The 17,386-nt window shown below is 43.3% G+C and overlaps 1 protein-coding gene across 3 annotated transcripts in view; it reads left to right on the top strand.

Moving 5' to 3' along the window:
• Nucleotides 1-12,572, top strand: part of drd2a (dopamine receptor D2a) — a 78,238-nt gene extending 65,666 nt beyond the window's left edge. For 2 of the 3 annotated variants that reach the window (XM_061782868.1, XM_061782870.1), the window contains exons 4-8: nucleotides 1,904-2,040; nucleotides 6,172-6,380; nucleotides 7,331-7,417; nucleotides 10,866-11,247; nucleotides 12,001-12,567. In XM_061782868.1, the coding sequence (XP_061638852.1) occupies nucleotides 1,904-2,040; nucleotides 6,172-6,380; nucleotides 7,331-7,417; nucleotides 10,866-11,247; nucleotides 12,001-12,197 (1,012 nt within the window). In that variant the 3' untranslated portion in view covers nucleotides 12,198-12,567. Of the gene's footprint in view, nucleotides 1-1,903; nucleotides 2,041-6,171; nucleotides 6,381-7,330; nucleotides 7,418-10,865; nucleotides 11,248-12,000 lie in introns of all 3 variants that reach the window. The other variant, XM_061782869.1, reaches the window with a different exon arrangement.
• The last annotated feature ends 4,814 nt before the right edge of the window (nucleotides 12,573-17,386 follow it).

Raw genomic sequence — 17,386 nt, 5'->3', positions numbered from 1 at the left:
ATGGGGGGTTCGCTATAAGAAATAATATAAATAATCTGAACCACTCCAATATTAAAATACAAAATTGATCAAAGACTTTTTGTCAATAAAGTGTAACATCTGTCAATCAACGGATACGCAACGGACCTATGTTTTTGGATTTGTGAAACACCGTATCCCTACAAGTTGATCATACAAAAAATATGAAATGTGTATGACTTTAACACAATTATCTTAACTGATCCATTTACCTTCAGGCCATTTACTCAAAAGGTGTTCAAAGTAGACATACTGTAAAAAGCTTTCAGGAAACCTTCAAACAAAATTATACATGGAAAAAAATAAATCAATATAAGGAACACTATAGTATGATTGTGCCCTGCGACTGGCTGGCAACAAGTTCGGGGTGTACCCCGTCTCCTGCCCGATGATAGGTGGGATAGACTCCAGCACGCCCGCGACCCGAGTGAGGAGAAGTGGCTCAGAAAATGGATGAATGGATGGATATAGTATGATTACGGCCGCCTCACTAGGAAGGTCAACTAATAAGGTTAAATGATAAGAGTTCTCTGCAGCACTTGGAGTGTGCAACTCAGCCTTCCTTGCTGGGGTCCAATCCATTTTACCAACACGTCACACCCGACGTCACCATAAATCATCAGAATCAGAATCAGAATCATCTTTATTTGCCAAGTATGTCCAAAAAACACACAAGGAATTTGTCTCCGGTAGTTGGAGCCGCTCTAGTACGGCAACAGACAGTCAATTGAGACACTTTGGAGACATAAAGACATTGACAAAAAAAAAAACAGTCACTGAGCAATAAAGTGTTGCTAGTTATCTGGTAATGCGGCGACTTTTTTGTTTTTGTTTTTGACAATTGTGCAAAAAGTCCTCTAGCACTTAGAACAGTTCGAATGACTAATATTGCAATAGTCCTGTGCAATGACCATTGTGCAAAGGGCGCCAAGACTTCAAGGAGTGTATGCAGTTTAAAGTGACGAGTAGCGCGATAATCTGGGACAATGTTGATTGTGCAAATGTTGCAGATACTCCTCAATCAGTGTGCAAATGGAGCAGATGCTACTCTGGCATGAGTGGCCAGTATTGGTCAAATACAGATATGCAAATAGTGCAGCGTGGCGAGACAACTACAGTGTGTGCATGAGTAATATATCCATCCATCCATTTTCCGAGCCGCTTCTCCTCACTAGGGTCGCGGGCGTGCTGGAGCCAATCCCAGCCATCATCGGGCAGGAGGCGGGGTACACCCTGAACTGGTTGCCAGCCAATCGCAGGGCACATTTAAACAAACAACCATTCACACTCACATTCACGGGCAATTTAGAGTCTCCAATTAATGCATGTTTTTGGTATGTGGGAGGAAACCGGAGTGCCCGGAGAAAACCCACGCAGGCATGGGGAGAAGATGCAAACTCCACACAGGCGGGCCGGGGATTGAACCCCGGACCTCAGAACTGTGGGGATAGAGTGGGAGGGTCTTCCAGCACCATGAGTGAGGTCATTACACTAAACAACATGATGCGGGCAATCAAACGAATTACATTGCTCAGTGAAAATCTGGCGTACACTGATTTGGCCTCCGCCCCTCTCACTGAGCTGGGAGACAAAGTGAACCTGTTGGCCCCGGCATGTATGGATGAGTCATCCTGGGGAAGCTGCACTCCTTGAACAACATTTGTGGGCTTGAGTTATTAAGTCAGGGTGCTACACATGGAGAGCACACTGAAAAAAAATGAAAAACAGGTAGTGGTCAGAAAATGTCATGGCCCCCCATCTGTAAGACCATTCCTTAATAGGGGTTGATTGTTTCTTTTCTTTTTTCTTTTTTTGCACTAAAATAAAGCTCCTATATATCATATTGTTTGTGTCAATTCAAACTAAATTGCTCACCCTCCTTCAGTTACACAGCGGTTGCAATGCCGATGCTGTACAACACCCGCTACAGTTCAAGAAGAAGGGTGACTATTATGATCTCCGTGGTGTGGGTGCTGTCTTTCGCCATATCCTGCCCTCTCCTGTTTGGGCTCAATAACACAGGTAAGAGAAAGCACTATATGTATTTACGCCCAATTTATTAAGAAAAATAAAATTGGAAAGAAACATATCTCATAAGTGTTTTGTTCTATGTTAGTGCTGACAGTTTGCATGCATTGTCTATATATCAGCATTGTGATTTCATGCCTGATTTGCATATAGTTCAACCTTAAGATTCAAACTAGGTAATGGTTATTTTTTGGCTAGAGCAGACTTGTATTTTTTTTTTAAAGTTGTGTAATCCCTGTGAAAACCACTCACCAATGAGAAAAGAAAAATGTGCTGCACTGACCTTCGACATGAGCCGTGTAAAGCATGTCATATATAATCTATATGGATTTATGTCAAGATTTGAAATGAAAAATCCCTCATAATTGGAAGTTGATTACATTTGCCAGAGATCGTGACTCGGGAGTGGGTGAGAAAATATAGAAATCACTGTCTTTTGTCAACTATAAATGTAAAAATACACACATTGAGCTACTCAAAATATGTATTGGCCCATTTTAGGCAAATGTATTTTGTCATTGTATTGAAACATTTAGAGCGTCTGCCTCACAGTTCTGAGGACCGGGGTTCAATCCCCGGCCCTGCCTGTGTGGAGTTTGCATGTTCTTCCCGTGCCTGCGTGGGTTTTCTCCGGGCACTCCGGTTTCCTCCCACATCCCAAAAACATGCATGAATTGGAGACTCTAAATTGCCTGTAGGTGTGAATGTGAGTGCAAATGGTTGTTTGTTTGTATGTGCCTTGCGATTGGCTGGCAACCAGTTCAGGGTGTACCCCGCCTCCTGCCCGATGATAGCTGGGATAGGCTCCAGCACGCCCGCGGCCCTAGTGAGGAGAAGCGGCTCAGAAAATGGAGGGATGGATGGATGGAGGACGGAAAGTAGCAGGAGTGAGTTTTTAGCATAACATTTGCAAATACATGAACTCTAGCCACATAGCATTTATGCTGATAGCATGTTGACACCAAGCACATTAGAGTGATTCAACAAAAGACTATTTTAAAAATAATGAAAAAACATTATTAACCCGTTAGTCATAATATCATCAAATATACAGAAAAAAAAAAACACGAATGAACTTACTTTTGGCTTTCCCATAGCCTGCAGAGGATCTGAATGATGCAACTTCCAGTGGAGCACGTGATTTGTGGAATATTCCAAAGAGAGGGGATTATTTTTTCAGGGTAACAGGACTGCGTGAAAACTCAGGGACATGACTGCAGTAAGAATTTAAACTTTTTTTTTTTTTTTTTTTTAGAAATTACTTTCAGAGATCTCATTTAATGTGCATCCCGCCTCTGAGATGCACAAAAATTAGCAGGGACGCATAAAGTATAATCAACCTGTGTCCATGGACGCAAGGGAAAAAAATACATTAAAGGCCTTTTCACACTGCACTTGGCAAGAGGAGGCAAATTTTCCATTCATTGTGTGTATGGTGAGGGGGCGGAAGCCCGGATGCCGCGTTGCAGCACGGCGTAGCAAGTGCCGAAAGCGGCTGACGCGACGCACCCTCGAATAGAAAAAAATTCTATTCTGGAGCGGTGTCGTGGTGACGACAGAAAGCTCCCCTGGAGAGGGGCTGGCAAAGTGATTTCTGAGTGCAACTTTGGCGGACCTACTGTACCTACTGTAAACACGGCAAGTGGGGAATGGAGGAAGGCATGATAATTGTGTTGTCCCACGAGCCCTAAATTTGGGACAATAGAAAAATTACATACCGAGACGTCTCTGCAAGAGGCTTTCAAACTCCCTTTCAAAGCTCCCTGCTCAGCCTGAAATACACCTCAAAGCGCTCTTTGTGGAACTATAGCTCACGAACGAGCTTAAACTCCGAGATCCTGCCATGAAATTACAAGTAGTATGGGATATAGGCATTCCCTTTTTTTGCGGCTGCGTCACCTCCTCCTCCTTAAAATAAGCAAAGTTAGGGCTGTCTTATGCAAAAAGGACGAATACATATTGCCGAGTTGCGGTCCACTCAGCAGGGAACGCTTCCCGACTTGCTTGTAGGCGGCACTTCCAAATATGGGCATCATCTGTCTTGACCGCACCGGCGGTCGTGTTTGCGCATTGCTGTGTGGACCTTTCATTCTGAGCAAGTGCAGTGTTAAAAGGCCTTTACCTGTCAAAAAACTTGGTCAAGGATGTTGTGCTGGCAGACCACGATCCAGCCATTGCGGGCAGTGATCTCACAGCTGAGAGATGATTTCAGATGATTTCCCAGCAGTACATATAGCTCGATGTGGTTTCAGTGCAGAATAGAATCCTCACAAAACTAAAGAATAGACAACATCCAAACACAGGATAAACTCATTGAAGGTGCAGCTGTCAAAAGAGATGGATTTCAAGAAGGCTTTAAGACTTGTGGAAAGAGTAAAGACAGAAGTATTTACAGATTGAAGACCATAAAATAGTAATATGGTGTATCCATCCATTGGTGTATGAAAATGTGAGGCTTTGTAAAATGCTTTGGGCACTGCGATGGTTTAGATAAAGCGGGATTTAAGTGCAGTCCATTTACCATTCAATTTGACTGAATAATGAAATTAAGTGAAGAAAAAAAAAACACGACTTCAGCAGGATTTGAAATGTGATCAGTAACGTGTGCTGCAGTGTTGCAGACTTTCATATTATACATAACAATAACTTTGCTTTATTCTGCTCATAAAATACAAAGGAAATAAACATGACAACATAAATAATGCTTCATCCTTCATTACTACTTGTGTTTTGGCAATTGTGTTTTTTTTTTTTTTTGTACAGAAATTGAGGTCCTTTTTCTTTTCCGTGATGATGAATTGCAGGGACTCATTGTTTCCAAACATGTGCTTTCTGGGACTCACATCGTCTCAAGTCTAAAATGATCTATGTATACTTAGAGTATAGTTGAGATAAGGACGAACACAAATATGTACAAAATCAAACGTTTCTAAAAGATTTGGATTATTATATTTCATGGAGCGGCACGGTGGCCGACTGGTTAGAGCGTCAGCCTCACAGTTCTGAGGTGCGGGGTTCAATCCCCGTCCCCGCCTGTGTGGAGTTTGCATGTTCTCCCCGTGCCTGCGTGGGTTTTCTCCGGGCACTCCGGTTTCTTCCCACATCCCAAAAACATGCATTAATTGGAGACTCTAAATTGCCCGTAGGCATGACTGTGAGTGCGAATGGTTGTTTGTTTCTATGTGCCCTGCGATTGGCTGGCAACCAGTTCAGGGTGTACCCCGCCTCCTGCCCGATGATAGCTGGGATAGGCTCCAGCACGCCCGCGACCCTAGTGAGGAGAAGCGGCTCAGAAAATGGATGGATGGATATTTCATGGAAAAGTCTACTTGTAGGAAGCAGGGACAGGCAACAAATGCCCAGAAAAAAAATCCCCAAATCCCAGTGTACAAGGTAGTTTAAATTATTCTTTTAAATTGTATTTCTTAAATATGCAATCAGATCAATCTGCTGAACATGTTGCTTAGTTAAATCAACAAACAAACAAAACACAGCATCATGTTTGCATGTTCTCCGTGTGTTGGTGAAGGTTTTCTCCAGGTATTTCGGCTTACTCTCACATTTCCAAAACATGCACGTTTGGGTAACTTTAGACTCTAAAATTGACCGTAGGTGTGAATATGTCACCCAAAGTTAGCTGGAATCGGCTCCAGCTCCCCCAGGACCAGAATGAGGACAAGCGGTGTTCAAAAAGGATGGGTAGAGGGATACTGTATAGTTTTAAAACAATAAGTCAAGCACTTCCGCACAGGGAGGTGTCTGCAAAGCAAAGGCCTTCAAAGAGTGTCATCCCGAAGACTGACTTGTTTGAGTCCCTCAGCTGGTGGGAATAAAAAAGGATTGTCATGTTCCCAGCAAACGGCAAAGGAGCGAGCGCAATAAAAGATGTGTAAATAAATCCCAGGTGAGGCGGGGGTAACATTTTCTGATCAATTTTTAAAGAGATTGAACTCCATACACAAACCCTCAGTGGTTGCTGTGAATGCAATTTCAAGTTACAGCATGTCATGCACCAAGCAAGCCTTTTTGAATAAGGGATGAAATTCCACACCAGCCATGAAAGGGGTTAAACACAAATCTCTTTTTGGGGGGACGTGCTTTGATTCTTCTCCTTTCTCCTTTCAGCAACTCGGGAAGCATCTTTGTGTGTGATCGCCAATCCCGCCTTTGTGGTGTACTCCTCCATCGTGTCCTTCTATGTTCCCTTCATCATCACCCTGCTGGTTTATGTGCAAATCTACGTGGTCCTGAGGAAGCGCAGGAAGCGTGTAAACACCAAACCCAAGCAACGCCTGTGTCAGGCCGCCGTCCCCGATGTGGCCACATCACTCAAGGTGGGCTTGACATTCGCGGTTGCGCCGCTATAATGCAACAGATAGGACCAAGGTGGGATGCAACATTCCAGCGGTAACAGGGTACCTCTGTATATATAACACTGAGATCTTTGTTTTACCATGCCACTTTATCTCGGGACTACTTTAAACTAAAGAAAAAAAAACATTCAGCGCAAACAAACTTCTATGATTTTTAGACCCAATTATACTTTTGATGGACTGCTTTTGTTACATGACGATTGAAATTTTCTCTCAGTTACACCACATTTAAGGCGAGATCTTCTGCGACACATCCCTGGATGGTTGAGTAAATGTTTAAATCTTAAAGCTGTATTTACTTGGTTAGTTAAGGCTAAAATTTTACCCATTATATGAATAAGCATCGGCTCTTAAATGACGCGTTTGCATTTCTAGTATTGATTACGCAAACACAGTGCAACAGAAACCAAGAACTGTGTGTGTGTGTGTGCGTGTGCGTGTGTGTGTGCGTGTATGCGTGCGTGTGTGTGTAATGACCAGCAAAAGGAGTACTATTGTAGGGTTCTTTACAGTACATTTCTGTACAATCCAATGGCCTGTGAAGTCATTACATGGTATCATAATAACAAATGAGCAGATAATGATTATGATGGGAAAAAAAAAATAATTTATAGAGGAGACTAATCACATTTCAATACAGCCGCTGGCTGGCTGGCTGCACTTGTTTGTCTGTAGCGAGATAACCTCAGTGTCTACTTAATGATGCTGTCAAGTTAATGGGCTGACTTTCAGCAGCAGATCACATTCTCACTGAGCTGTCTCGCCGTGCCAACGCTCATGTTGTCTGCTTTGACTTTCCAAACTGCCGTATCTGCGCTATGAAAGCGCCCTTTTTGTCACTTTTGAGTTGACATTGGCCTCGCTGCTTGCTTGACACATCTTTTTTCCTTTCTTTCTTTTTTCTTTTACAGGATAAGTGCACTCATCCAGAAGACGTTAGGTTGTGCACGGTGATTGTCAAGTCAAATGGGAGTTTTCCTGCCAACAAGAAGAAGGTGGTGGGTTGTCATTATGCTCTTCTTCTTGCTGTTAAGTGTGATGGAAAGTGAAAGTGATGGACTCACGAGGAGAGGAGATTCAGCAAGATGTCACCTTGAGATGTGACATCCTATCCATTATGTTAAACTGGGGATAGGCATAATAATTGGTTAGTTGAACGTGTATAACTGATTTATTTTGTTGTGAATTAATTGACCAATATGCAGGGCGGCATGTTAAGCATTTTAGGTGGAAAGGTCAGTTTTCACTGTCAGTATGTTACGTATAAGCTAGAAAAACGACTTCTGTAGTTACATTTGTGGTCACCTGGGGCCTCATGTACAAAAGGTGCGTATGCACAAAAACGTGGCGTACGTTCTTTTTCATGGCAAAGTTCAGATGTCTCAAGAGTGAAATGAGCGTGGAAATGTGCGGTGCCTCACGTCAACTTCATGGCTGGCGTACGCACGTTTCTGCAGCTGTTGGTGCTTTGGCGACACTTAGAGGGGATGCTTGGAAACTGTTGTCATAAATCTGCACATCAGAGACACACGAACAATTAGCACTGATGAACATTTCATGCCCGGCAACATTTGATTTTAAACAATGTAAAAGAGGCAAGGACTCGGAATTCACTTGTTAACCAGTGTATTTAATAAATCACTGATATTTGTGAGGACACCTATTAATTGATTAAGGCGATCATTTATCTGGATGTACATCTGGGTATTTTTGTGCTTACGACGTTTTCTGGATTTGAGCGTACGCCATGGTTCACTCCACCCCTTTCATTTATGCACATATATTCTGTTTTACTTCAGCTAATCTTCATTCCTCTCCTTTCCAGTACATGCCTCCACCTTTCTAACTGTTCCTCCACCTGCTCCCTGCTTTCACTGCAGATCACAATGTCATCTGCGGACATCATGGTCCACGAGGACTCCTCAAGGCAAATAATGCATCTGCGGTACTCTTTCAAGGCATGAAACCGGACTGTTGCTTGCAAATACTCACTTCTGTCCTGAGTCTAGCCTCCACTACTCTTTCTCATTGTGTGGCCCATCAACTTTATCCCTCAAAAGTTCTCACAGCTCTGCACAGCACCCTTGTTCTTAAAAATGGGCACCAGCACACTTTTCCTCCATTCGTCAGGCATCTTCTCTCCCACTAGAATTCTCTTGAACAAGCTGGTCAAAAACTCCACAGCCACCTCTCCTAGATGCTTCCATACCTCCACAGGAATGTCATCAGGACCAACTGCCTTTCCAGTTTTCATCCTCTTTAGTGCCTTTCTAACTTCCCCCTTTCTAATCATTGCTACTTCCTGGTCCACCACACCACACCTCTTCTACTCTTCTCTCTGATTTTCCTCATTCATCAACTCCTCAAAGTATTCTTTCCAGCTATCCAGCACACTATTGAAACCAGTCAACACATTTCCATCTCTATCACCTTAATCACCCTAACCTGCTGCACATCCTTCCCATCTCGATCCCTCTGTCTGGCCAACCTGTATAGATCCTTTTCTCCTTCTTTAGTGTCCAACCTGGCATACATGTCATCATCCATCCATCCATCCATCCATCCATCCATTTTCTGAGCCGGTTATCCTCACAAGGGTCGCGGATTGGTAAACCCTAACCCAGCTAGGATCGGGCAGGAGGCAGGGTACACCCTGAACTGGTTGCCAGCCAATCGCAGGGCAACCATCCGCACTCACATTCACACCTAAAACCCATGCAGGCACGGGGAGTACATGCAAACTCCACACAGGCGGGTCCTGAATCCCGGTCCTCAGAACTGTGAGGCAGACGCTCTAACCAGTCGTCCACCGTGCCGCTACATGTCATCATATGCCTCTTATTTGTTCTTTGCTACCTCTACCTTTGCCCTACGTCGCGCCTCCATGTATTCCTTTCTCTTCTCCTCAGTCCTTTCAGTGTCCCACTTCTTCTTAGCTATCCTCTTTCCTTGTATGATTTCCTGTATTTTGAAGTTCCACCACCAAGTCTCCTTCTCTCCTTTCCTACCAGAGCATACACCAAGTCTTCTGGAAGCTCCTCTTGTCCACCGAGAGCCTGTCTCACCTCTTCTCGAAAAGCTGCACAAAACTCTTCCTTTCTCAGCTTCCACCACATGGTTCGTTGCTTTGCCTTTGTCTTCTTAATCTTCCTCCTTACACACCACTATTCTATGTTCTCCAGCCACACTCTCCCCTACCACTACCTTACAGTCAGTAACCTCCTTTAGATGACATCATCTGGACAAGATGTAATCCACCTGCGTGCTTTGACCTCCACTCTTGTCGGTCACCCTATATTCTGCCTCTCCTGGAAGAAAGTCTTCACTACAGCCAAATGTGCGGAAATAGACTGTCTAACTATTGTTCTGCTGTGGTTCGCACCCCTATTCCCCTTGTCCAATCTGTCCCTCTGTCTGTTCCCTAAAACCCTTTTCTGTCCGGCTGCATTTTCAATAAACATTAAACATTAAAATTGACGTGCGAGAGCTAATTAATCTGCTTTAATAGACAAGCATTTTTGGGGTTTGAAAACGCAATTGGCAAAGGTGAATTAATCCATAGACATATTTTTGATGATGGAACATCAAAATCTTATTTACTGGTACTTTGATTCAGGCTGCAACTGCGTCCACCATTACAAAGTTAATGTAATAAAAACCTTAAAATGGCAAATATTGAAGACATAATTTATTAACGATTATGACTGTCGCACGGAAATGTTTTCGACAAAACTTTTAAAATATGGAAATTCAGACACTTTTTGGACATATTGTTCTGGTAGTGATTTTTTATAGGTTGGCAGCTCTGGTTTCTATGCTGACCAGAATTTAACATCGCACCTCATACTGAACGTGGAAGAGCTGCATGCATAGGGTTTATTGAGGCACAATGGAGTGGAAGGACTACTTGGCTACAACCAGAAAAAGTACTGTTGATTCAGTCTGAACTACTTTGCGATCCGAAGACGAACAACATGACGTTGAAACAAAGATATACTGTATATGTGGGAGAAAAGACACACCTTCCTTGGTAATTGTCTGCCATCTTTAAATGCATTAATGGAAATTAAAGTCACCTAAGGTTGTTTTACATAAACATACATTAACAGAATTGAACATTGCATAATTCAAAAATAATTCAACAATAACAAAGTGTAAAAAATAAGAAAAGCAGCTCTTCTGCTAATCTCTTTCATGGGGTTCCACAAGGTTCAATTCTAGGGCCACTGTTTTTCTCTTCATATTTGCTGCCCCTGGGTTCCATCTTGAGAAAGCATGGGATTTCCTTCCATTGCTATGATGATGACAGTCAGATTTATGTGCTACTTAAGAAATATACCTTCTTCTTTAAACTGCTTGTCTATGTCTTCAAGACATTAAAGCTTGGATGACCTTTTAACAATAATGATCCGTCTCCATATTTTTGCTCCTCTTAACACTTCTCAGGTATTTATTAAAGACGTTGCCAAAAAGGGCGAGGATCTGGAACTGGACGAGCTCAACAGCGGAAGCAGCAGCCATAAACAGAAGCCCCAATCCACCATTGGAGACACACCGGCCACCAGCCATCAGCTGCTGATGCCCGGCAAGGCCACTGCGAGCCCCACATCCTCGCCCCCGACACCTCCCGAGGAGAGCCAGAGAGTGGAGAAGAATGGAGACCCTGGCAAGGAGGCCCCGGGAGATCCGACGCAAATGGTGGCCAGAGTCTTCCAGACGCAGACGTTGCCAAACGGCAAGACGCAGACATCTTTGAAAAGCATGAGCAGGAGGAAAATCTCCCAGCAGAAGGAGAAGAAGGCCACGCAAATGTTAGCCATCGTTCTTGGTAAGTTTGCTCACATGAGTTACCATTAAGAGTTATTAGATTGCATAAAAATGAGAGCACATATGAAAACCAATGAGTGAACACTACAATCCAATGAAACAAAATGTAACCTCCACCAAGGCCAAAACAATTCTATATATGTCTGGACGATATTGTTCCACTCCAGTCATGTGGCTGGTGGCAATGCATATAGAAAAGTGGCTGTCAACTTCCATAACCCACAAGCTTTTTTTCACCACTACTCTTAACAGCAGGATTTGGTGGATCGCTGCCCCACTTGGCCCACTAAGGTAGAGCCCCCCTCCCCCCCACACCACAAAAAACAATATACATGAAATGTGTGACTCATGAAGCCAAGGAAGTTTACACAAAATGAACAAAAACAAAAATAACAACTGAGAAATCAGCGTCAATGCCAGGACTGTTCACGAATCGAAAATAGTGCATGAATTGAGATGATCTTTCTTCAAAAACTTTCTGCGTAAACTGTTCGTAAACCAGGTCGTCTGTAAACCAATGTTCCATCTTATTTTATAACAAGCTAAACTTATTACAACTTACGGCCTTCAGCTTCCTCTGCATGGCTGTGTAATTCCGTGTAAAACATTTTGGAAAGACCTCAAACCACTGAGGCAGTGATACAATGACGAAGACAGGAAATAGTTACACATCTCCACATATCATCGAGAGATCAACTTCCTTCTCATTCCTGAAAGTGTCCTTCAAAATGTACATTTTCTCCTCTCTCCTCAGGTGTATTTATCATATGCTGGCTGCCATTTTTCATTACACACATCTTGAACACCCACTGCACAAAGTGCAAGGTTCCCGCCGAGATGTACAATGCCTTCACATGGCTGGGATATGTCAATAGTGCCGTGAATCCCATCATCTACACCACCTTTAACGTCGAGTTCCGAAAGGCATTCATAAAGATTTTGCACTGCTGAACTGCAACATGGCTTTTTAGATCGATGGATGAACGCAAGCGTGTTGCCGGGCAAATACCTCCAAAATGCACCACAGGGGGTAATTGAGAATTAATTTTCTTAGTCAGCAAGCTAAGTGACTGAAAAGGAGACTTTATTTGAAAGGTTCTTCATGTGAATTGTTCGAGGAGTGCTTTTTTTCTCTCCAAAACTCTGAATGTAAAACAAGAAATGTCTGTAACAATGGCTTGTTTGGCAAAGACAAAAAGAAAATCATTGTGCTTGTCACTGTGTACTGTATACACTGCACACATGAAAACTGCTATTTATTGTGTGTATTTCTTGTTTCTAAAATGGAAAATATATGTATACTAATATATATATATATATATATATATATATATATATATATATATATATATATATATATATATATATATATATATATGTATCAGTGTTCATTTCAGTGTTCAATCAGATATGTGATCTCTCTATTCTGAACACCTAATTGGAATGTGTGTTCATGGCGAAAGACTCTTTATGGTACATGCTGTACAATGTGGCTATGCCAATACCCTCATGATTGCAATTTTATAAATTGGAAAGTCATATTTCATTATTATCGTTCTTATGATTTGCTGTAAATATGTTTTTCTGAACACATTTACTGTGTTTATATTACATGCCTGCGACGGAAATGTGATGCATGCTACACTGTTTCTCTACTCGGCTTCTCATGAAACGTATATGTTTATCTCAAAAAGACAAAAAAATGTCCAATAAATGATGAGACACTGTCAAGTGCCATTTGATTAACAGTATTTAATTTGTGGATACAGTTGCAGCCCAAAATTGGCCTGGCATCATTCAGCAGTATTCCCAGCAATGCCTCCACTGATGCTGTTTCCTGGAAGAAACTGCTGAGTCCTCAGCACCCAACTAATGACTTAAAAGCTGAATTGGAGGCGGAAAGTATTCAAATTTGCCTGACTTACCTCTTAAATATTCAAGGACACTGAGATGTCACCTTAAAAGGGTCTCAATCGCTAATGCTGTAGTTCTTTATAATGCACGTGATAATCGGACACTTCATTAGCTACATCCACACATGGCACAAGATCATAATGCTCAGTTTTTATGTACACTGTACGAGAAGTATAGATTCAACTACTTTGTTGTCTCACAGAGACGCCGAGGCTGTTCATTTACTCAACTTCAAAGAACACCAGGCAGCTTTTGGGGAAATGCATTTGGAATACAATAGAACAGAAACAAAGTAATTATTAGTCCCACAATAGGGATATTCAGGTTTTAGAGCAGCAAAGTGGACAGGAACAGCACACAAGAGGAAAATATCAACTGATAAAACAATCCCTAAAATATTAACAATGCCTTTATTTGTTTACTTTAAACTGCTGGACCCCTATGCCCCCTCCCACTCGGTGGCAAGGCCCCGGGGGTGGATGAGATTCGCCCAGATTTCCTAAAGGTTTTGGATGTTGTGGGGCTGTCCTGGTTGACACTCCTCTGCAACATCGCAAGGACATCGGGGACAGTGCCTCTGGATTGACAGACTGCGGTGGTGGTACCCCTTTTCATGAAGGGGGACCAGAGGGTGTGTTCCAACTACAGGGAGATCACACCCCTCAGCCTCCCTGGTAAGGTCTATTCAGGGGTGCTGGAGAGGATGGTCCATTGGGAAATCGAATCTCAGATTCAGGAGGAGCAGTGTGGTTTTCGTCCTGGCCGTAGAACAGTGGACCAGCTATACACCCTCGGCCAGTCCTTGAGCGTGCATGGGAGTTCCTCCAACCAGTCTAAATGTGCTTTGTGGACTTGGAGAAGGCGTTCGACCGTGTCCCTCGGGGAGTCCTTTGGGGGGTGCTTCGGGAGTATGGGGTACCGAACCTCCTGATACGGCCTGTTCGGTCCCTGTACGACCAGTGTCAGAGTGTGGTCCTCATTGCGGACAGTAAGTTGGATTCGTTTCCGTTGAGGTTTGGACTCCGCCGAGGCTGCCCTTTGTCACCGATTCTGTTCATAGAGTTTATCGATAGAATTTCTAGGCGCAGCTCAGGTGTAGAGGGGGTCCGGTTTGGTGGCCTCAGTAGTGCATCTCTGCTTTTAGCAAATGATGTGGTTCTGTTGGCTTCATCAAGCCATGATCTCCAATAATCACTGGAGCGCTTTGCAGCCGAGTGTGAAGTGGCTAGGATGAGAATCTGCACCTCCAAATCTGAGCCCATGGTCCTCAGTCGGAAAAGGGTGGAGTGCCCTCTCCAGGTCGGGGATGAGATCTTGCGCTAAGTGGAGGAGTTCAAATATCTTGGAGTCTTGTTCACGAGTGAGGGAAGAATGGAACGGGAGATCGAGAGTCGGATCAGTGCGGCGTCTGCAGTGATGCAGACTTTGTATCGATCCGTTGTGGTGTAGAAAGAGCTAAGCCGAAAGGCAAAGCTCTCGATTTACCGGTCGATCTACGTTCCTACCCTCATCTATGGTCACGAGCTCTGGGTTGTGACCGAAAGAACAAGATCCCGGATACAAGCAGCCAAAATGAGTTTCCTCCGCAGGGTATCCGGGCTCTCCCTTAGAGATAGGGTGAGAAGCTCGGTCATCCAGGAGGATCTCAGAGTAGAGCCACTGCTCCTCCACATTGAGAGGAGCCAGATGAGGTGGCTGGGGCATCCTCCTGGACCCCTTTTCCGGTGAGGTGTTCCAGGCACGTCCCACCGGGAGGAGACCCCGGGGACGACCCAAGACACGCTGGAGAGACTACGTCTCTCGGCTGGCCTGGGAACGCCTTGAGATCCCCTCGGAAGAGCTGGATGCAGTGGCTGGGGAGAGGGAAGTGTGGGCTTCCCTGCTAAAGCTACTGCCCCCGTGATCCGACCTCAGATAAGCGGAAGAAAATGGATGGATGGGTGAATGGGAAACACTACTTGTGTAACAGTTGGCCTAAGCATGGGTCATTTGGTTCTGTCTGCACCCCAAATTGCAGACCCATGCTTAATCCAACTTTTTCACTGGTACGTTGTAGTTGTTGAAACCGAACGTGGGTTGAGCGTTGTTCTTTATGTGTCAAAGCACACATCTTCAACCACAGAAAAGGGCTGCAAATCTTTAGCAATAAGTACTCCCACTGCACGGGTCGTTTTCTCGTGTTTATCTTAAGTGGCACCGTAGGTGCGTTCAAATCATCCCCAATAGATGGTTTTACCTTTTCCAGTCGCTCAACTGTTGTGTGTCTAGCAAGTGTTATACCAGTGTACGAACAGGAGAAACTTGGTCATAGGTCTTGTGTTAAAAGTACAGGACAAGTTTCAAGAAATGCTTGCAGACAGCCGCTAGAGGGGTGGTAGACGCTGGACTGGTTGCCAGCCAATCACAGAGCACATGCAGACAAACAACCATTCACCCCTATAGCCAATTTAGAGTCGTGTCTCTCATAGAACATGTCACGGGGTAGTGTTTTGCCTCTATTTGGGAAATGCACCAGCTGATTAATTGAGGCACAGTGTCAATTAGAGCAGATGCCAGTAAATGTCGGCTTTACATATGCCATGTTCACTCTCCATGTAGTGTGTTTTGGACTACCAATACAGGGTTGAATGAGTCTTAGAAGATGTAAAAAGCCCTGTTATGCTGGGAAATGTCATTTGAAGTGCAGTATTTCTTAGTGTGGACACCCCAACTGGCAATTAATTGAATCATGGGGTCAATCAGCCACATATTGCAATGAATATGGTATTTTAGTTTACTTTGTAAAACTGCACTTCATCCGTTGTGTGGGTGGACACATGACTAAATAATCATGGGTTCATTGTGTGAAATGTACGAACGGCCCTATTGCTTATAACAAAGAACTGTAGTGCCCATATTTAAATAATGTGAAGAGAAGCTTCAAAGAGAAAAATATATGAAGGAAGTCATGTTTGTGTATGTGTGTGGTTGGGTACATGTGAGACGGAAGAGAAAAATCCAAATTAGCAATTTGGCATTCTATGTGGCGTTCCATAGCCAGTGTGCGTCAGTAATCTACCAACAGAAATCTATCGCTGTCTCACTGTGGCCCTGAAGCACAATTTCCGTAGACTTCCATGAGAGTGCATGAAGCGCCATACCACCAATCAACGATATGGACCTGAGTAATGACGATAAAGTTTGGATTCAAAGCATAGAAAAACAGCTAAGAATAGGCTGCATCTACGGCGCCAACGAGATATGACGTTTGCTGTGCAGTTGGTAATATTCAGTGACCCAAAATGCAGTCCAGTGCTGCTGCTGACAGTCAGGAAATGCAGATCAGGCTTTTTTGTGTGTTGAAATGTTGTCTTTTGATCAAAGGAAAATGAACAGTTACGTGATAGACGAATGTGTGTTGACAGTTTTGCAGTGGAGTGCAGAAAGGCAAATTGTATCAGGGAAGGTAAACATTGATTAATCAATGACATTTGTCCTCACAATGGGAGATGCTGAAAATGCTCTTACAGTGAAGCCCGGCTACGGTATATCACCGATCTCTAAGCTGTTTTTATGGGTTTTTACAGTAAGCAGGCAAGTCCATATTTTTCGGTGCACACCTTCAATTTAGTATCACGCTGTGTTGCAACAGGCCAGGGAGTTCTGAGGTGTACTTGAAGAGATGGACTGTAATTCAGAGCAAAATGACGTCGCTTTGCTGTAATACAGTACCACCGTTTGCCATTTTAATACTTTTTGTTCCCACAAAGCAGAGAAAATAAATGCCTGTAAGTACTGTTCTATACCCTGTTTGTATGTGTTGCTTCTCCGTGTGTGTTAAAGTAGCAGTTATAATTTTTGTCACATCTCTGCTAATTTCTATCAGCCCATCTATGGTATTTCACATTATAGCTGAACATTAATCTAGTGGACTTGTATGGTTTGGTTATGGTGTTTAAAAATAATGTTTTAATTCTCTTTTGTGTCCCATTTCTTAGTAGCAGAACTGTGGAAGCGAGAAAGTGAGAATACTTTAAAATACTTGAAAAGGTGTATTTTGATACGTTTAAATGTATTTAAAATGCGCGGGAAGTGTAAAACACGATAAAAATTGTTTTTGTATTTGTGTATCACAGATTATCACCTATCACGGGTGAGTCTGGAAAATACAGTATCACTCTCAATCAACGGCGGTCCACTGTACAGTATTTGATTAGCACAGTGAAATGGTGGTTGACACCTCTGCC

Source organism: Phyllopteryx taeniolatus, chromosome 8, assembly GCF_024500385.1.
Source record: "Phyllopteryx taeniolatus isolate TA_2022b chromosome 8, UOR_Ptae_1.2, whole genome shotgun sequence".
In the NCBI taxonomy this organism is placed as follows: Eukaryota; Metazoa; Chordata; class Actinopteri; order Syngnathiformes; family Syngnathidae; genus Phyllopteryx; species Phyllopteryx taeniolatus.
This window is presented reverse-complemented; position numbering and strand designations above follow the sequence as displayed.